General features: G+C 36.8%; 1 protein-coding gene across 5 annotated transcripts in view; it reads right to left on the reverse strand.

Annotated features, from left to right (window-relative positions):
* The window catches only part of shank3a (SH3 and multiple ankyrin repeat domains 3a), a 134,296-nt gene extending 127,022 nt beyond the window's left edge, over positions 1-7,274 (reverse strand). For all 5 annotated transcript variants that reach the window (XR_005233765.1, XM_025003704.2, XM_037978419.1 and 2 more), the window contains exon 1: positions 6,831-7,274. Coding sequence is in view for 4 of the 5 variants with exons in the window: in XM_025003704.2 (XP_024859472.1) it covers positions 6,831-7,136 (306 nt within the window). In the remaining variant the exon portion in view is untranslated. The remainder of the gene's footprint in view (positions 1-6,830) is intronic.
* Positions 7,275-17,694: the final 10,420 nt, after the last annotated feature.

Here is a 17,694-nt window from a genome sequence, read left to right on the forward strand (position 1 = left end):
TATAGTTGCTTTCCCTCTCTCTTTGGGCAGAACCTTTGTGGACAAATGGAGCGAATCCAGGGAAGAACAAGAAGAAGTGTGAAATAAGATGAGAATATGAGAAAGGCATGATAGAAAAGGGTCATAGCTCTCTCACCCTGACTCTCGTTCTATCTCTTGATGGGTGTTGTGACCAGATGGAGGTAGAAATATTCTAGCCACGTCTTGTACCCTCCTGCCACTGTGAATGAAGCTCAAAATAGCAACACAGAGCCATGAGAGGCTTTACAAAACGATTGCCATCAATCACTGATACAACAATACATGTGTCAATCTGACTATGAGTGTGCTGTATGTGTGTCAGTGAACTGTCAGATCACAGGACCGCATTCACGACTTAAGTCAGAAACAGGGAGAGCTGTGAATCAAAGACTGTGTTGAAGAAGCCCCATTACAGAGTTTAGACAAAAAGCAAGAAATAATGTGACCATAATTTTATGGAATGAATCAAAGTAAAAAAAGACAATAACCATAGAAGAAAATGAGAATGTAAAAGAATGTATGCAAAAAAAATCTATTGTTACAACATCTAAATCTAATGCTTCTGCTTTCAGGTTTTTGTTTAAAGGAATGCCGTAATTGAGTTTTAATGACTGAACTGAGGTCCGGATCAAAGCATTTTTTGATTAATCATTACCTGGGTCAATAAGTACACCTCAGGTTCCGAGCTCTGTCTTTTACATCAGTCAGGCTGTAAAATGCTGCCAGTTCAGTGCCAATCTGCCCTCTGTTTGAAAATCTTCCAACATCTCCTTGCACCATCTTCATTTAGAGGTTTTCACAACAAGGTACTGAGCTGTTCAAAAACTACCAATTCAATTACACATCTAAAACATAAACAATTAGATGGCTATAAACAGCCAACTCAAATTGAGTTTGTGTTAAACTCAGTGCTGAAGTTGTTGGGGTTTTTTTTCTTTTTGCAGCAGCAAATTGATATTTTTTACTTTCACCTAACAAAACAGAAGCTACAAATCAGATTTCAACTTCAGTGTAGCTGAAAAATGAAAACTTTAAAGAGAACTGTTAACAGAACAGACAAGTTTCCAATGGATAGGACGAAGACAAAAAGAGATTTTAGAAAGAGGGATTAAATTTATAACTCTAAATGACAAACTCATTGTTGTGATTGAGAATATGGTTTTCCATCATCTGTTGGAACCAAGGCAAGCCCTTCTCTTATGCAATATTTCTAATACAACACTACAGAAGCTTTTTACAAAAAACATTTGGCCTCACCTTCAATGAAATCTGTCTGATGATTGGTTTTACTATAGACATGTCTACTTCTGATGTCTGCTCAATGTCATTGCTTAGCCTCGCTGAACACTGGATTGATTCCTCTTTTGATGAAAAGCAGCAAGTTCCACAGTTCTGTTCATCTCAGACACCAGAGCATGTAAATGGTTTGATCCTAAAGAAACAATCTCACTGAAATGTTCATTATAATGTAGTGGCTGCTGCAATGCACTAACAGGGTAAAAAAAAAGACCCACTAAAAGGTGACAGTTAAAAGTAGGTATTAGTTAAAAGCCACCAATGCTCAGTGTGTCACAAATCTGAAAGAGGGCGGCTACATTCTCCCAGGACAGGAAATGGATCAGAGTACCACTTTACAAAAAGTACATCCTTGCGAAGGATTTATTAATGCTTTATAAACAGGTAATGTACAAGTTTGTAAACACTTAATAAAGCATTAATAAGCATTTTAAAACACTGTTCATACATTTAAACTAAACAAGACCAAACGCTGTACTTTTAGACATTCAAAAAAATGCTTTTTCCTGATAGATCAACTTGTGTTTTCAGCTAAATACCTCTATATACCACAATACATTTTCTCCATATCTACAAATGCTCTTGGTGCTTACATGCAGGAAACTTACTGACATATGTTGGACGTTTAACGTATAAATTATGAAGAATACATATAAACAGTGAGAATGAATGGTACAGTTAAATGTTGGCTCATTATATGGCAAGACACAAGTCAGTTTAGTTCTTTTTTATTTATTAAACTGTAACTGCTTGCTATTGTTTAATCAAGTGTTAAAAACCATCATAAACAAATAACCTAGGTGGATCAACTAATTGCCAAAACAATCTCAGAACAGAGATAATCATTGAAAAATAGTGTTTCATGTATATAAACTGTAAGTTTCTGTCCCATGCAGTGATGTATGGTAAGCTTTATGAGCAGATACAACTTGATCATAGGACAAAGACCTTCTCCAAGAACTTAAACTCAATCCTTATACAGTTCCACAACTGCTAAAGCATATTATTGTCTACAAATTAGAGGGCCTTCTTGCGTAGAAGTTGGAACAGCTTCCCTCATATTATTTCTCTTGCCAGCAGTAAAGAGCTCATTTAAAAAATCTGTAATATTAAATGAAGTCCTGCCATGGCTAACAGGAGCATCACAACAATGTCACAACATTGCAATTTAAATATAATTTCACCCAAATCCATCATCCAGAGACAGTTCTCAGCTGGAGAGAGAGAGGAGCTTAATAGGTGTCAGAGCTTGTATTATGAATGAAACATGAAGCGTCTAAGAGTACATCAGTAAAATGGCACCTGAAAATAAACAACCCAGAAAACATCTCATGGCAGTTTCTGATGGGAGCTGTTTGGCAGAGCACATGGGATCCATTCTGAAACCTAATTGCTTTCATTGCAATACAAATAAGCATGCATAGACTGACTACAAAGTTTACCATAAAGTTTAAAGATGTTTCAAAGTTTAAAACTCACACGTGAATAACATATTCTGAATCTCACACTCAAGGGGAAAATATATCTTTCCTAAACTAGGATCTTTCCTAGTTTAGGAAAGATCCTGAAGGAATTTCAAAAATAGTTGAGCATGTGGAGCTGAAATGCAAAATTTCAAAACCATTCTTAAAAAAAACAATCTTACCACAATAAACTTACTATGCAAAACAAACTCAAAGATCCACAACAGAACAATTAGACTAGGAGAGAACATTGGCTTTCCCACATTTTAAGGCATTTCATTTTGCAAATTAATTATCATCAGCACACAGTTCTGCTGCACACCTGACAGCAAAATGTTATTTGTGAATATCTGAAAACAGAGAACGCACCAAAGGAAGCAACAAGGAGGGAAAAATGAAAGTATGGATTAAATCAGATAGTGACAGATGTGCAGAAGACTGTTTATGTCCATGTCTCCCTGTCTTCTCTTGAGAGATGAATGACACCCATTAAAAATATTGGGAAGCTGTCTCATTTTGCACCAATCAGAAGAATAGAGTTTTGGTGGGGCAAAATATGACGAATGATACAAAATATCCATTATCTCTAAAGACCTACTTTTTTATTTATTTATTTATTTTACAAATAACCTGCACAACACTCTGATTCAGCAAATTGTATCAACAACTGATGCAGCCATATTATTTTTATTTCTCCTAAGACAATAATTTGTCACAGACCGAGCAACACCTTTATATACTATAATGTTTTTGGGACTATGCTAGATCAACTGAGTATATTGCCTTTTACTAGAAATAAGTTCTTGTATAAATAAAGGCCTTGCACTTTTGAAAGATTGCATAATGCTAGAGTTTTACACTAAGATCATCTTCTTGAGAAATGACATGAGTTATAGCCATTTTGGTCAAACTTTTACATAATGTTATGTACAATCTCCTGTTTTTTGAAAAAGAGAGTATGTGTCATACATGATTCTTAGCTCCTAACACATACAAATTTTAACTTGATACCTGTAAAATTAACTGTATTATTGGCATTTTTGTGTAGGGTGTTGTTGATTAGCTGTGGTGGCCATTTTGATTTGGACTGACTCTAAAAGTTAATCAGTTGTAGATCTATGTCTGATGATTATTTCCTGAAAGGTTTTTTAAATCCAACCAGTTGTTTGTGACATATATTGATAACATGCAGAGTTGACTCTAAAGATTTAATGACAAAATTTTCAACAAAGATCTTGTGCAATTTGTTAGTGCTCAGATTATGTGCTGTTGATCAGTGTAAGCTATTAGTGCACCAAAGTATAGATCAATATTTGTAAAACTGGCTGAGTTATAGCCAGTTATGTGGGGTTTTAAGGTCAGTTTGCTGTAGGCCCATCTTGAATCAGGTTGACTTCAAAAAGTAACCAGTTGTAGATGTGCATCCAATGATTAGTTTCTGCAACTTTCAGAAAAATAATTAATTCAGCAGATAATGAGATATTTTGGTAACAGACGGACACACAAACACACAAAGGCAAAAACATGATTGCCCAGCTTCGCCTTTTTAGCGGTGGGCAACATTTACTCGTGGGATCATCACATTTTAATTCCTCTTCCCAAATAAGAAATGTTTATTTAGAAAACTTTGCACTCTTTTGTAACTGAAATTGTAATTATTGCAGTGGAAATAACATGCACAACAATACGTAACCAAAAGCAGCTCCATAAACTAGAGATTGACTTGGAATGAAATTACTCCAGCCACAATGTTAAAAATGGCTCAGATGTATTCACCAGGGACCACATAACAGAAGCTTCCTGTCTTGTTACTAATGGGTTGGAGAATCTCCATCTTGTCGATGACCTCTCGCTTGTCAACAAAGTCTTACAGGCATGTAAACACCAACCACTAGGCTGAAAATTACATTTGTGGTAGTTTGGCTACTGTATGGATCTCCATGAGCATTTGCTGCCAAGATGATACACACACAAGGTGAAACAATAGCTGCTGCAACAGCATAGTTGTTACTGTAAAGGAGCAGGCTAGAGAGTAAAAGGAAATTTGATGAGAAGGCTATTATACAAACTGCCTTCACCTGAGTCTGTGTTTCTCCCCTCCTTCCTGCTGAAAAGGTAAAGCATTGCCCTGTGTGATCTATGCGTGACGCTCCTGAACCAAGCTTGAAACGCAGCAGGCGATATGTAATCCCGCTTCAGGCAGACTGCTCTAGAGTAATCTCCTTTTCACTCAGTGTATACACAAGTTACTTTTGACTGCTCCATAAAAGATTCAAAGTCTCAGAATCTGGCCATCTGTCATCTGTCGTTGTTTATCTGTCATATTTTTAGGCTCTTGCTCTGTCTGTGTATCAACATTCACATCATATGTGTTCTCCCACATTTGTCAGTTTACTGGGCAACATTTCACTCTTGAGAGTGAAGCTAATGATCTGTTCAGCATCTTTACATTACATAAGAACATTAAGGTAAGTCCCCCTAGTAGTGGGATTAGGACTCCTGTGTGCATATGTGTGTGTGTGTGTTTGGAGCTTGACTGGAAAACAACTTTGCTCACAGAAGGCTATTCGACATTACCTTTGGGGAATTCTCTGCTTTCTTTTCAACTGCCCTCCTTTTATTTCCAATCTTTATTTCTGGCACGCAGAGCTGGAGCCTCACTAAGACACAATGGGTCATTCCAGACAACAACAATGAAGTAATCAACAATAAGAAAATGCACAACCAGCCGTTTGCCTCTGCCTACAACGTCTGGTGAAGGAATAAAAGGGCACTCAAACTAGACCTCCTACAGGAAGCTGACTTAAGTGAGCATGAGAATTACAGTGACAGGCTATCACAGATTTAATCAGCATTTTGCTAAAGACGTTGAGTATGTATCTTATGATATTCTCTAGAAAGTGTACCATAATCTAACATTTTTTTGTGAATATGTGTGGGCTCTTGAGATGAAAATAGCAAAAACAGCAATACATACCAACAGAGTGCAAAAGGTCAAGACTAAGTTGAAATGAACACTTGATTTTGGTGTGTGGTGAATAAAACAGCACATACTTTATCCTCTCTGATTTTATTACAGTTCTGGGCAATCAGTCTCTGCTCACCATCATTTTGACCTGTAACTGCAAAACCCCTCAACGCCTTTATAGCAGAGACTGAAGTACTGCCTTACAAACCAAGACATTCTACAACACCAGTTTGGTAAAATGGCTATTTTGTGCTGCTCACAAAAGCCATTGCTAAATCCATATAAATTAAAGTGGCTGGACTTTAAAACTAATGAAATTAACTCATTAATATGGATATTAGTACTAATTTATAGCACCTTATGCAGCAACTACAGAGAGTGATAGAAACATTTGGTCAAAATGAATTTGTAAAGAGATGGTGAGTGGATTTCTTTTCTACTGAATTAGAAAAAAAAGGGGAAAAAAAAGAAGAAATCAATCCCATGGTCAAATTGTTTTGCTTTTTTTCAATCAATGCAATCCTACACAGGCAGAAGCTACAGCTTTACAAAAAACTGCAGCTTTATTAAAAAGAATGTAAGACTGCACATATTCTGTCCTGTCACAGCAACAGCAGAGATAAGAGGACAGGTTTGCGGTGAAGTTTAACAGTCATAATTTTTTTTTCTTCTGTAGATCATTCTCCTTTATCACTAATGACTTTTCTTGCTTTTTTCCCCTCTCGCCCTAAGTGCCTAGCTGTCAAAGTCAGCTGAAACCTTGTTAATGAAGAGGTAGCTTTATTAGCGTGAAGCCAGTTGAACAGGCAGGGGGTGGAACCCCAAGAAGCCAGCCAGCATAGCTACGAAGTATACATACTGAAAACAAAAAGAGAGAGGGAGGAAGAGATAGATGGAGAAAAAAAGGACAGAGGAAGAATTGTTAACACAAAATGAGAGAAGACAAAGATGTTTAAGAAAAATAAAGAGCCATTCATCAAGCAGAGAGCACAGGTTGAAAGCACCCAGTCAGTGAGGAAGGGGGAGAGGCAGCTTCCCTCTCTTTTACACTCTTCAGCAGCAGCAACAGAAAAAGCTCTTACCGTCTGTTGTAGGTCTGGGATTCCAATGCGGATCACCACAGTGTTGCCTGTCGGCTCCTCCATGGGTGCTTGTGCACTGTGGCCACGCTCTCCACCGGGACTGAAAGCCGGAACGCCGTGAGGAACGGGAACACCGCTGTCCTCTTCCCGGGAGCTGCTGCTGTCAGAGCCGGCCCCCTGGCTGCCGTTTGCAGCGTGTGTGTAAGGGTGTGTGAGTGTGTGTGAGTGTGTGTGTGTGGGCTGCTGCTGGTCCTGCCGTGGAGAGCTGGGTGGCTCATGTTTGCCGGCTGCCGGACGCAGAGGCATGCTCTGTGTTGGGGCTCAGTCTATGTGGCTCTCTCTCTCTCCACACACACACACTCTCTCTCTCTCACACACACACACACACATAGACCAATGGTTCTTGCTCACACTACACACGCACACCGTTTGCAGAATGCATCACTCGCCTGGGAAAGAAAAAGAGGGAGGGAGAGAGAGGTTGGGAAGGAGGGTGGCAGAGAGGGAATGGGCAAAAAGGAGGGGGTAACAAAAGGTAAAAGGGAGAAACAAGGCAAACACACACACACAAAAACATTAGGGAAACTCGTGACTAAATTAGGAACAAATGCAGCAAAGAAATTATTTATCTATGGAAATGATAAATGCAATATTCATCAAATTAATAAGTAAAAATGTGTCCATGAACACTTTACCTAAAACACAAGAGACAAAACAAGTTCCTTTTAACCATGACCTGCAGGTGTGTTTCAGTGGTGGGAATCAGTGCAATATTGAAGACAAATGAACTCTGCACAAGTTGTTGCTGCAATGTTCATAATTTAATGTTGTTGCCGTCACACTCTGTCGCTGTTGCTGTAGTGGACCGACACTGTGGTGATACTAAAACAGCACAAGTGAGTTTGTGTTGGTAGAGGGAGGTGGGGGTGTGTTTGTTCAATCAATCCAATGCAGGATTTGGCCTTCATGCTTCACATTATCTGTGGATGGTGTCACTGATCAAAAGCTTCCCTGGTAAACTGCGACACAAAGACAGAACAAAGTGCCATGTATGCAGATGATCTTTTCATGGGACATTTTCCTCATGCACACAAGGTGCAGGGGGTGTTGTTCATTCAAACAAACACTTTTTTATTAATCTGATTACCATGAATCAAATCTTATTAGGTACTCTGGGGCTTTTAGGTAAAAAGCTATAACTGCAAAGTTACTAAATCGTTTGTTGATTATTTTCAACATGCCACGTGTAAAATGTGAACAGCATGTGGTCACATGATTAAATGTATGATACCATTAGAAATAATTTTGTATTTGCTTTGCTTTGATGTAAAATATAACTGATTGCTTCTCTAAATTATTAAAGGTTTGAACTCAAAACACGAAATGAGCAAGGTCCTGGGTCCTGTTAAAGGTCCTGTTCAAACAGACAAAGTGCCCACGGATGTATAACTAGAGAGGAGATATATTAGTTTGTGTATTTAGTTTGTTTGTTTTCCACGGAAGCCTCAACTTTTGCGTCAAATTTAAAGTTTTTCTATTTAGCAGACAGCTTCTTACAGCACCACAAGGTTTCTGTTTGGGTTATATTTGTGGTTAAACACCTCCATGTCATTTGTAGATTGGGTGCCAAGTTTCATGTTTCTAGGATGTTTCACCTGTCAAACTGATAAATGGCAAATAATGATGAAGAATCCACATTCATACTAGAGGTGTGAAAATTACTCAGTTCTACAGTAAATCTTGTCTCATATGTGAATCATTCTGCAATGATGCAGTCATGGAATATAAAGGGAGTTTGCAGTATGCATAAAATTATAGTATAAAACCAGATAATCAATGACAAGTTATTTTACATCCTCAGTGAAACAATAAAGTTACGGGATTAGAACAGTACAATACTTTTAACCTTCATTGAACACCAAAGATGAAATTGCTTCTTTTTAAATTGGTACAAACACCAAAGAAGTTATTTTTAGGTAATACCAACATTACTGCACTGTTACTGATGAGTGATGCTGTGAAAAAACAGCAAACTCATAATGGAAAGTGTAATAAAAATACACTGTCATTATGAAGTAAGTAAATGTTTGTACACACCTCAGATTTTATGAACATAACAGAAACCACAACTAAATAAAACAAAATGTGTGTTTTAATTCTATCTCACAAAAATGTCACTTTGGTAATATGGCGAATAGTAGAAACCAGGATTTCTTACAACAACGTTTATTTGTTTAACTGATAAGTTAATATTTAACAAGAAAGCATCAGCTCCAACCCTGGCAGACAAAAAAATCAACAAAACAAAGAAAAGCAAAATTTTAAAAGTATTTATGAACATATTTGGAATGAATATAGATTTTACCAGATGTTAAAGCCTATAAAGCTGTAGTACAAGCTCTCAAATGTCACCTTTTTTCACCACACTCTGCTGCCCTCTAAGCAAGTCAAGTTTGTCAACAGTGGAGTAGTGATGCCTTAAGAAGAGGATAAACCTTTAACTCCTACTACGTCTTTAAGCAGCCTGTCCAGCAGAAAATACATTGACCCAAAAAGATATTTTCAGCATTTGATATGTTCTTTTTGCCACATTAGAAATGCTTACTGTATAAGATTAATACACAACTTTTGTGTAGTTATCAGACAAATACGTATGGGCTTGAATATTACAGCTAAAAATTCCTAATCTTCTAATACAAAGAAATGGTGTCATAAAACATATGTGGCAGATCTCTGAATAATTATTTGTGAACTGAAGTCAGTGCTACGCTTCTTTGTGTTCTCAGGTGTCATCTTTGCTCAACCTGACCCGACAGCCCCAGGACACCATTTTCTCATAAGGTGGAATTTAAAGGAAGCACTGAAATGAGAAAGTGATGAAAGCAAACACAATATATGTAACAAAACGCTGAGCTTATACGCACAAGCATTCACATGGTTTTCTCCAGGTACAGTCACTTAAAAATTAGGGTTTTGTCATTGTTAACACAACATACCATCTCAAATTAATGTACACATTCTTACCATATTCATGCATCAACCCCCCAAAAAAACAATTTTGTTAATTTACAGGGTTTAATTTGTCACAGAGGACAATTAAAGGTAATTTTTTTTAACATTAGCTGAATGCACTGCTGTTTAATTGCATTTGTAAACCAAAAATCACAATATGTGTGCATTTATTATGTTTCTAATGCTTTTACAGGAGTCATAATCATTCAGATACATTTCATGTTCTCTGTTCTTATTTTGAACTGTTACTCCAATATTGCAACTTTTTAATGGAAAGACCAGACTGCTGCACTGCTTTCCCTTACTCGCCTCTTTACTTTTTGCCTCCTAATGCCATTTTTTCTCTCATTTGCATACATCGGGCAGAGGAACTGAAGAAAAACGTAAGTGGAGATTGTGGTCTAACATGTCAGTCCAACATCTGTCATACATGATTATTTGGTTTGTCATTTGGGAGCTGTTAAAGCTGGAGCATTAACACCCCCCATGCGGCGTGATAATGTCTTCCACAGACATTAACATGCCACAAAAGGCCTCACTCATCTTAACAGAACTGCTTTATAATTACTCATAGGTGGTAAGTCTGAACTTCTGAGCACTTTTCTCTTAAAGAACAACTGAACCTAAAACATTTAATTAGGTGCTCCCACTGGTATCACTTTGTAAATGTATATGCAAGTATTTACTTGGTAAACCTCAAGTTTTAGACCATTTGAAAATTCTGGTGTGAATCTTCACCTTTCCACCAGCATTACAGGAGCTTGCATGTGAGTCCAACTGCAGGACCTTTTACAACAAGTAATCCCATTAACACTCAAGTAAGATCATGGCACTTAGCCCATTAGAGGATTTACCAGGTAACTCTATTTTTATGTGACTTTGACCACTCGTGGGTTTTTTAAAATGGAGAAAAATCATCATTTTCTCATGGGCAGCAGTTTGGCCCAATATTCTCATTTTTTTATCCATTTCTGCGACCTTCCAGTACAGGTCAAAAGGGGCCTTGTATTTTGAAGACCTACCAACACATGACACAGTATTTTATTAAAAAGACACATTTAGGACATTTGTGATATTTACTTAAAAATGTTAGTGCCCAAAATTCAACACCACACTATTATCAACAGTACATAAAGTAAATGTAAAATAACATCATAATACAACTTAAGCTGAGACCTTAGATGGTTTGCCAATAAGCAATAATGACTCCCCAAGACAGTTGGGAATGGCCAGGGAGGAATTTCATTCTACTTGCATCATAAAAGGATCAAAACTGTGGGCAAAAGCACTTGAAAAGGGAAAAGTTACTTGTCTCTATGTAAAAGAAAAAAACAGAAGAACCTGGGGTATAATATACCAATTTACTGAGTTTGCTGAAATCTATCTGATTTTTCAAAGGCTTCCAAAGTCTTTATTGTCCACCGCTCTGTAAGGCAAGTGATCATGTAATTGCCTGTGTCTGTGTTCTTTTGTCTTTCTGTCTGTTTCTGTTGTGAACTGCTTAAAGGATTTTAATCAAATTCCCAGAAAGTAATCTTTGAATGTACATCAACAACTGTTTAACTATTAAAGTCAGCCCAATTCAAGATGGCCTTTACAGTAAATCAGCCTTTGCAAACACAAAAAATGTCTAGAATCAAGTCATTTTTAGTAATATTTAGATAAGTGGCAGGGTGGCTTGTCCCAGCTGTAGGGAGGTCAACTTGCAATCAGAGTATCAAGGATTCAATCCCCAGATCCCTGCAGCATGCCAAAGTGTTCTTGGGCAAGACACCAGGTCCCCCACTGCTCCCAATATGCTCACTGGTGTATGAATGGGAATAATACAAAGTGCTCTAAATAAAGCGTGAAATATAATTTTTAAATAGCACTGTGTGTAAATGGGTGAATGAGCAAAAATATAAAGTGTTTTACAGAAGGTTATAAAGGAACTATACGACTGAACCATTTACATTAAACTTGTGCTAAAAAAGTCAAGATTGTCAAATTACTGGTTAAAATCCCCTTAATCTCACAGTATTTGTTAATGCCATGTGATATTTTTCTTCATATATAAAGACTTAACGCTAAACAGCATTGCCCTAAAAACTAAATGGGACTTTTAGGCATACCTATAGGTTAAAAGTGCAGCACACATTCTTTTCTAGGCACACGAGGGTGGACTAGAATCATAAGGAGGCTAGCTCCCATGCTTCAGCTAACAGCCACTGCCTCTTCTCTCCTCAGCTCAGATCTCTTTCACCTCACCCCCTCCCATCCTATTCCTTGTGCTCCAGTCCAGTGAAAACAAAGTGAATAATTCATGACCATACAGAGCTATGTTTTCACGGATCCAGTGAAATGTATGTGTGCATCTGAAACATCCAGTAGGATTTAAACGTTCTCTATGTGAAGACATTTCCTGGCCCAACTAAAACTAACTGCAAGAAATTAGCTAGCTACACCTAAATGCTCAATACGACGGCATCCAAACCTAATCAGACATGGGAGCACAGGGAGTGGTAAAGGTAAGCAGTTGACTGACGCAACATGAAGCAGAGCACATCAGAGAGAGAGACCGAAACAGTCAGTGAGCCAAAAAAAAAGTTCAGAGAAATTGACCACAGAAAAGGATGGGAGGTTATCACAGAAAAAAAAAAGAAAAAAGGGGTGGGAGGACCCACAAGAGGGTGGGAGAGAAGGAGGAGAGCATTTCATACAGTCAGCACAGACAAACCAGCCACACAGCCCATGGCCTGGAGTAAATGTGATAAGTGTTCACAGACCCCATCAGAGTCTGCTTCACGCTTCTCTACACCTAGTAAAGCAAATGTCATGGCCACTCACAAACTGAAGTCACCCTGGGCCAGATTTATTCACACACCCACACACAAACACTTCATCTCTCTGAAAACATATTTCCCCCCATTTTATTCACATTGTGTTCTCCTTTTACTACAGAACCTCACGCCTTTGCAAAATGAATTTACGTGAAGTTTATTAATTTTTAAGCATGAGAATGTCGAATAAGAAAGAAAATGTAGTTTTAGCAGTCAACCATTGGTATTTCTCACTGTTTCTATTTTACACATGCTTTTTTCAAGGTGGCAGGGCTAAAACTTTTTTTTAGTTTTTGTTTAAAGTTTGGGCATTTGACTTCTTATATAAGCTATACTGTAAAGAAACCCGAAGCACTAATCTATTATCATCTACATCATAAAGTTTTACTCAACTTATCTAAATGTTAAACATGTCTGTCTGCAGCAAGTTAAAAAAATATGCTCAAGTCCCACAATCACAGCAAATATTTACTGAAAACTGAACTTAATTAACCACACTTAATGACTGCAATTTTCTAATATGAGCACACAGTTGAATGCATTTAAAACTGCTGTAACTGTTTTTTTTAGTTAAACGGGCCCCAAAAAGGGACTGAATTTTACAGAGAATCAGATTACTGCACAAGAAAAACTTGTGAATTAGAAGACCCTGTTAATGGAAATCTGTTTTTCTAAATTGTTTTAGCTTTTGAACTGATGCAACATTAATTGAGTCAGTCCATAAATGTAATTTGTAATATGTGGAAATCTCAGCAGAAGTCAGTAATCAAGTCCAATGAGAGTTAAATGTTATTTATCCAGTTCCTTAGAAGCCGAAGTAATAGCTCTGTCTAAAGTTCTTTTTTTATGTTTTCTCATCTCCATTTCTCCCCTTTTTACTTTTCTATATGTGATAACTTTATTCAACTTTGTAATCAAATTAAAGCCAAACTAACCAGGAAACAACACCACCAGGTGCAGATAACAGGAGTTTATTCTTCACATTATGCTTTTCAACCTGTCACTCAGTGTGACATACTTCCCCATTTCTAACTGTACTGCCTTTAGATGAATCCAATGCATTTTAAACTAAGATTATTATATAAATGTTATATTTACTATACATAAATTAACATAAAACAGATTTTAGTACTGGGAAAAAGTTGCATGTTGAGATCCACTTACTTTCATTGTGGTATGCAATGGAATCAACATTTATCTTTCTTTTCTACATTATTTTGCAACTCTTAATCTTAAGTCTGCTTATGATAAGAACAACTTAATTTCACTGGCAACATCCTCTCCATCACACAGGAACTATGACAACACAGATGAAACTCCCACTGGGCAGAAATACAGTAATTTTACAAAATCTGGAAAATATTTTTGTTTTTAGTTTCATAGCTGGATTTCCAACATTGCTTCAAAACCAAATTAATCACACATCTGTTTTTTACTGTTTCTCATTATCCTTTGTATATAAAGGATTAGGATTTTTTGCTTTGTTTTGTTTTGTACTTTTGCTTTGTTGAAATTCTTGCTTGCTGGGTAGTACACGCAGATAAACGGTAGAAGCAGTGCTTTGGCTTTATGATTGCAGTGATGAATTATTTTCTAATTTGTCTGGCTTCAACATCAGAAGTGTCTGCAGACAAATATAAAATTTCAGTGACACACAAATTCATATCAAGCTTAAATGGATTAGCAGCTCACTGTAAACAAAACACTGGCTGACCCATGCAGAGCTGCAGGGCCACATGCAGGGAACCCATATGGAAAATTAGCCATGTACTAAAAGCTTTTTGAATCAATATCAATATTCTACAGTAGTAGCACCACACTATCTCTACCCAACTTACAGTGAGCAGGTATGGCTCGTCTTGTTTCTTCTTTTTTCCTCCTCATTACACAGGTACAAACACCTGGCATTCAAAAACTCCAATGACATTCTTACAGTCTAACAAAATGCACGCATGACAGAAACTTTAAAAACAAATGCATATGGTTCCTTGTGAGACATAAATAAATACTTTAAATAAATAGATAGTTTCTATGAAAAGTTGATGTCCTCCCATTAAAGCCCTGTGTGTTTGTAGACTGTACCCTTGACCACAGAAAGTTGCAGATTTACAGTGTCTGTTGATCTGAGCGTTTCCATGGATTCAGCTGGAGTGACAGTGGATTCTTTGATGCAGCTTCCCTATTAATATTCAATGGGGCTCCCCGGGGAGCATTTCATAAAGCCTGCAAGCCAATTAAGACATATTTTATACCATGCAGAGCTTTATAGCGCCACACACAACAATAGCTCTTAAAATGCAGGCTGCGGATGCTGAGGAGGTCAAGGATGTCGGTATGCTAGCTTCCAATTAATGTTATCAAATGCACACTGCACTTAGAGAACAGGATTAGACCTTTTTAACACATAATAATATCACAAGGCCAAAGCTGCCTTTACACTATCATAAAAAATGACTAAAACATAGTTTGTCTAAATAACTACATACATACTTAAATATAAATGTAATGTACTATATCTGGTTATTTAAAAAGCTGCAGCTCAGGAGAGGAGGAGTCATCTTTCAATCAAAAGGTTTCAGTCCCAAACGTTTCTCAGTTCGTAGGATTAACTGTCTTACAAAGGTTTTTGCAGCTTTCCCATTTTGCTGCTCAGTGATATCAACAAAAGATAAAGGTTAGAAAAACAGGTTCAGCCTCATACATCTCATACATATGACAGTGACAGTGGGAGGAAAAGAGAAAAGGGTAGTTCATAGCAGATAACAGATAAACGTTTCCAAAGGGCAGTTACTTACCAAATAAAGATCCTAGCTAGAAAAAGTCGGGCATTGAAGCTGATTTAATGCTATGTATAAATAACATAATTATTTTCTTCACTGCATCGTGTTCATTCATCTTAAATTCAGAATGAAGCAAATCTCTAAACCAAAACCTCTCACATGCTTTTAGCTTATAATGCAATGCAAATTTAACTTGCGTACAAAATTGCAGGAGTCAATTCTGTGAAAAACTAAACTAGGCCATTTAGACAAAAGATTGCAAGTATCCAGATTTTAAATTTACCTTCATATCAACATTGCAATGTTTTAAACAAATTTGACAAATGTAGCTCCATTATATTGTGTTTAACTGAGTGTAAAGCTGATTTTAAAAAAACAGACTTGTATCTTTTTAGTTTTCTGGACTGCACAGGCATACTATTTTGATGTGTGTAAAATTTGGTATTGTCTTGCTGATAATAGAGGCCTATTTTTTCATCCAAATGACAGCACTGGTTAGGTCACTTCAAGATGCATAAGAATTGTTCAGCAGTAACAGCTATTACAGATGATCGGAGCAGTAAAGGTGTCGTAAAACACTTTAAATTTTTTTAATTAGAGTTATTTTTAGATTGTTTAAACATTTTAACTCAAGCCTTCATCAAAGTGCTGAATCCCTTCCATTTTTAATCAGAAACAGATTCAGATAGACAAAACGTCTTGCACTTTTATGAAAATTTCAACACCAAAACTAGCCTGTTTAAATTAATGTTTTCTGTTTTGCATTTAATTATTTTAATTTTTCAATCATCACACGACATTATGGAATAAAATACTACATAGGTCTGCTATCTCCTATCAATTAGAGCATTTACTACACTAAATCCAATCATATCTTTCCCATTAGCTTAGATGTTTGCTGTTCGTGATTTCAGCAGCAAGTTGTAATAACCACATAGTCTCATGGTCTCTTTTTGTCATTGCAACACAGCCATTATTTCCATATTCAGAAACAACAAAGGCTAGAAAAGCCAACACATAAATAACATTTGGAACAGCAAATAAATAATTTATTGCCCACAGCATAATCACTTCTACTTTCTATAACTTCACAATTCTGCACTTTTAATAGTTCAAATTTAAAACCTGTATAGTGTATTTAATCTAAAAGAACAGATATTTTTGACATTTTTTCATCATCTGGCATTTTCAATGGCCAGTTCAAAATCTTTCTTCATTCTATTTTCACCACGCATAAAGTAAACATGTCCTGGAACTGCATACCTAATTCATGCATAAGACTAAAGCCTCTTATGAGTGGTGTCAAAGATTTTACAAAGCTTTTTTCATCGTCTGTCATTGCACAACAACATTTCCTGGTAGACACAAAGGTTTGTCAAAGGTGTCAACTAGATCTTTATACAATTACTAAGAAAAGACATTGTCCAACATTACAACAGGTACAGAAAAAACAATACAAAGACAAACTACAAACATGCACCTGCGTGTGTGTGATTTTTCAGGCCTAAAGTTTTATAGTTGAGTGGATTTTCTGCATGGGTTTGTAAAAAATAAATAAATAAATACGTGGTACTTTCCCTTAAAACACCAATCCCCACCTCCGCATTTCTCTTTTCTTTTACTTGTGCTTTCCCCACACCCTAATTCGTCTGTTGTCGATGTGTCGTGACTGTCTGCCAAGTGCAGTAATTACAGTACAGCAGCAGAAAAGCAATAGGGAGAGAAGCAGCATATCAAACATGACTGTTCGGGGTATTGGGCATAAAAATGTGTTCTCAGAGTCACTGACTGCAGCATACCAAAGAGTAAAAACCACAACATTTAGTCTCTTCATGTTTCGTCATTTATTTAGTTATTGTTCTAATTAGTATACTGTAAAGCCTACTTCATTCACTGTATATGTTGCAAGTTAAGTCTATGTTCAGGACACAAAATTACAGTTACACACAGTGATGTTTTTTATTACACTATGATGAACATGGGCAGTTTATACAGTTGGGAACAGCAGCATGGTTAAAAATGCCCGTACAAGCAATTGCACCAATGGTGACAGTGGTGATTTAAAATGACTCTGATAACAGCAAAGCAGCAAACCCAACTAAGTGTGGATGAAAGTGGCAACAAAGCAATTACTCTGTTGGACATTCAACTGTAGATAGATAGATAGATAGATAGATAGATAGATAGATAGATAGATAGATAGATAGATAGATAGATAGATAGATAGATAGATAGATAGATAGATAGATAGAT

This window comes from Kryptolebias marmoratus, linkage group LG11 (assembly GCF_001649575.2).
Source record: "Kryptolebias marmoratus isolate JLee-2015 linkage group LG11, ASM164957v2, whole genome shotgun sequence".
Lineage (NCBI taxonomy): Eukaryota > Metazoa > Chordata > Actinopteri > Cyprinodontiformes > Rivulidae > Kryptolebias > Kryptolebias marmoratus.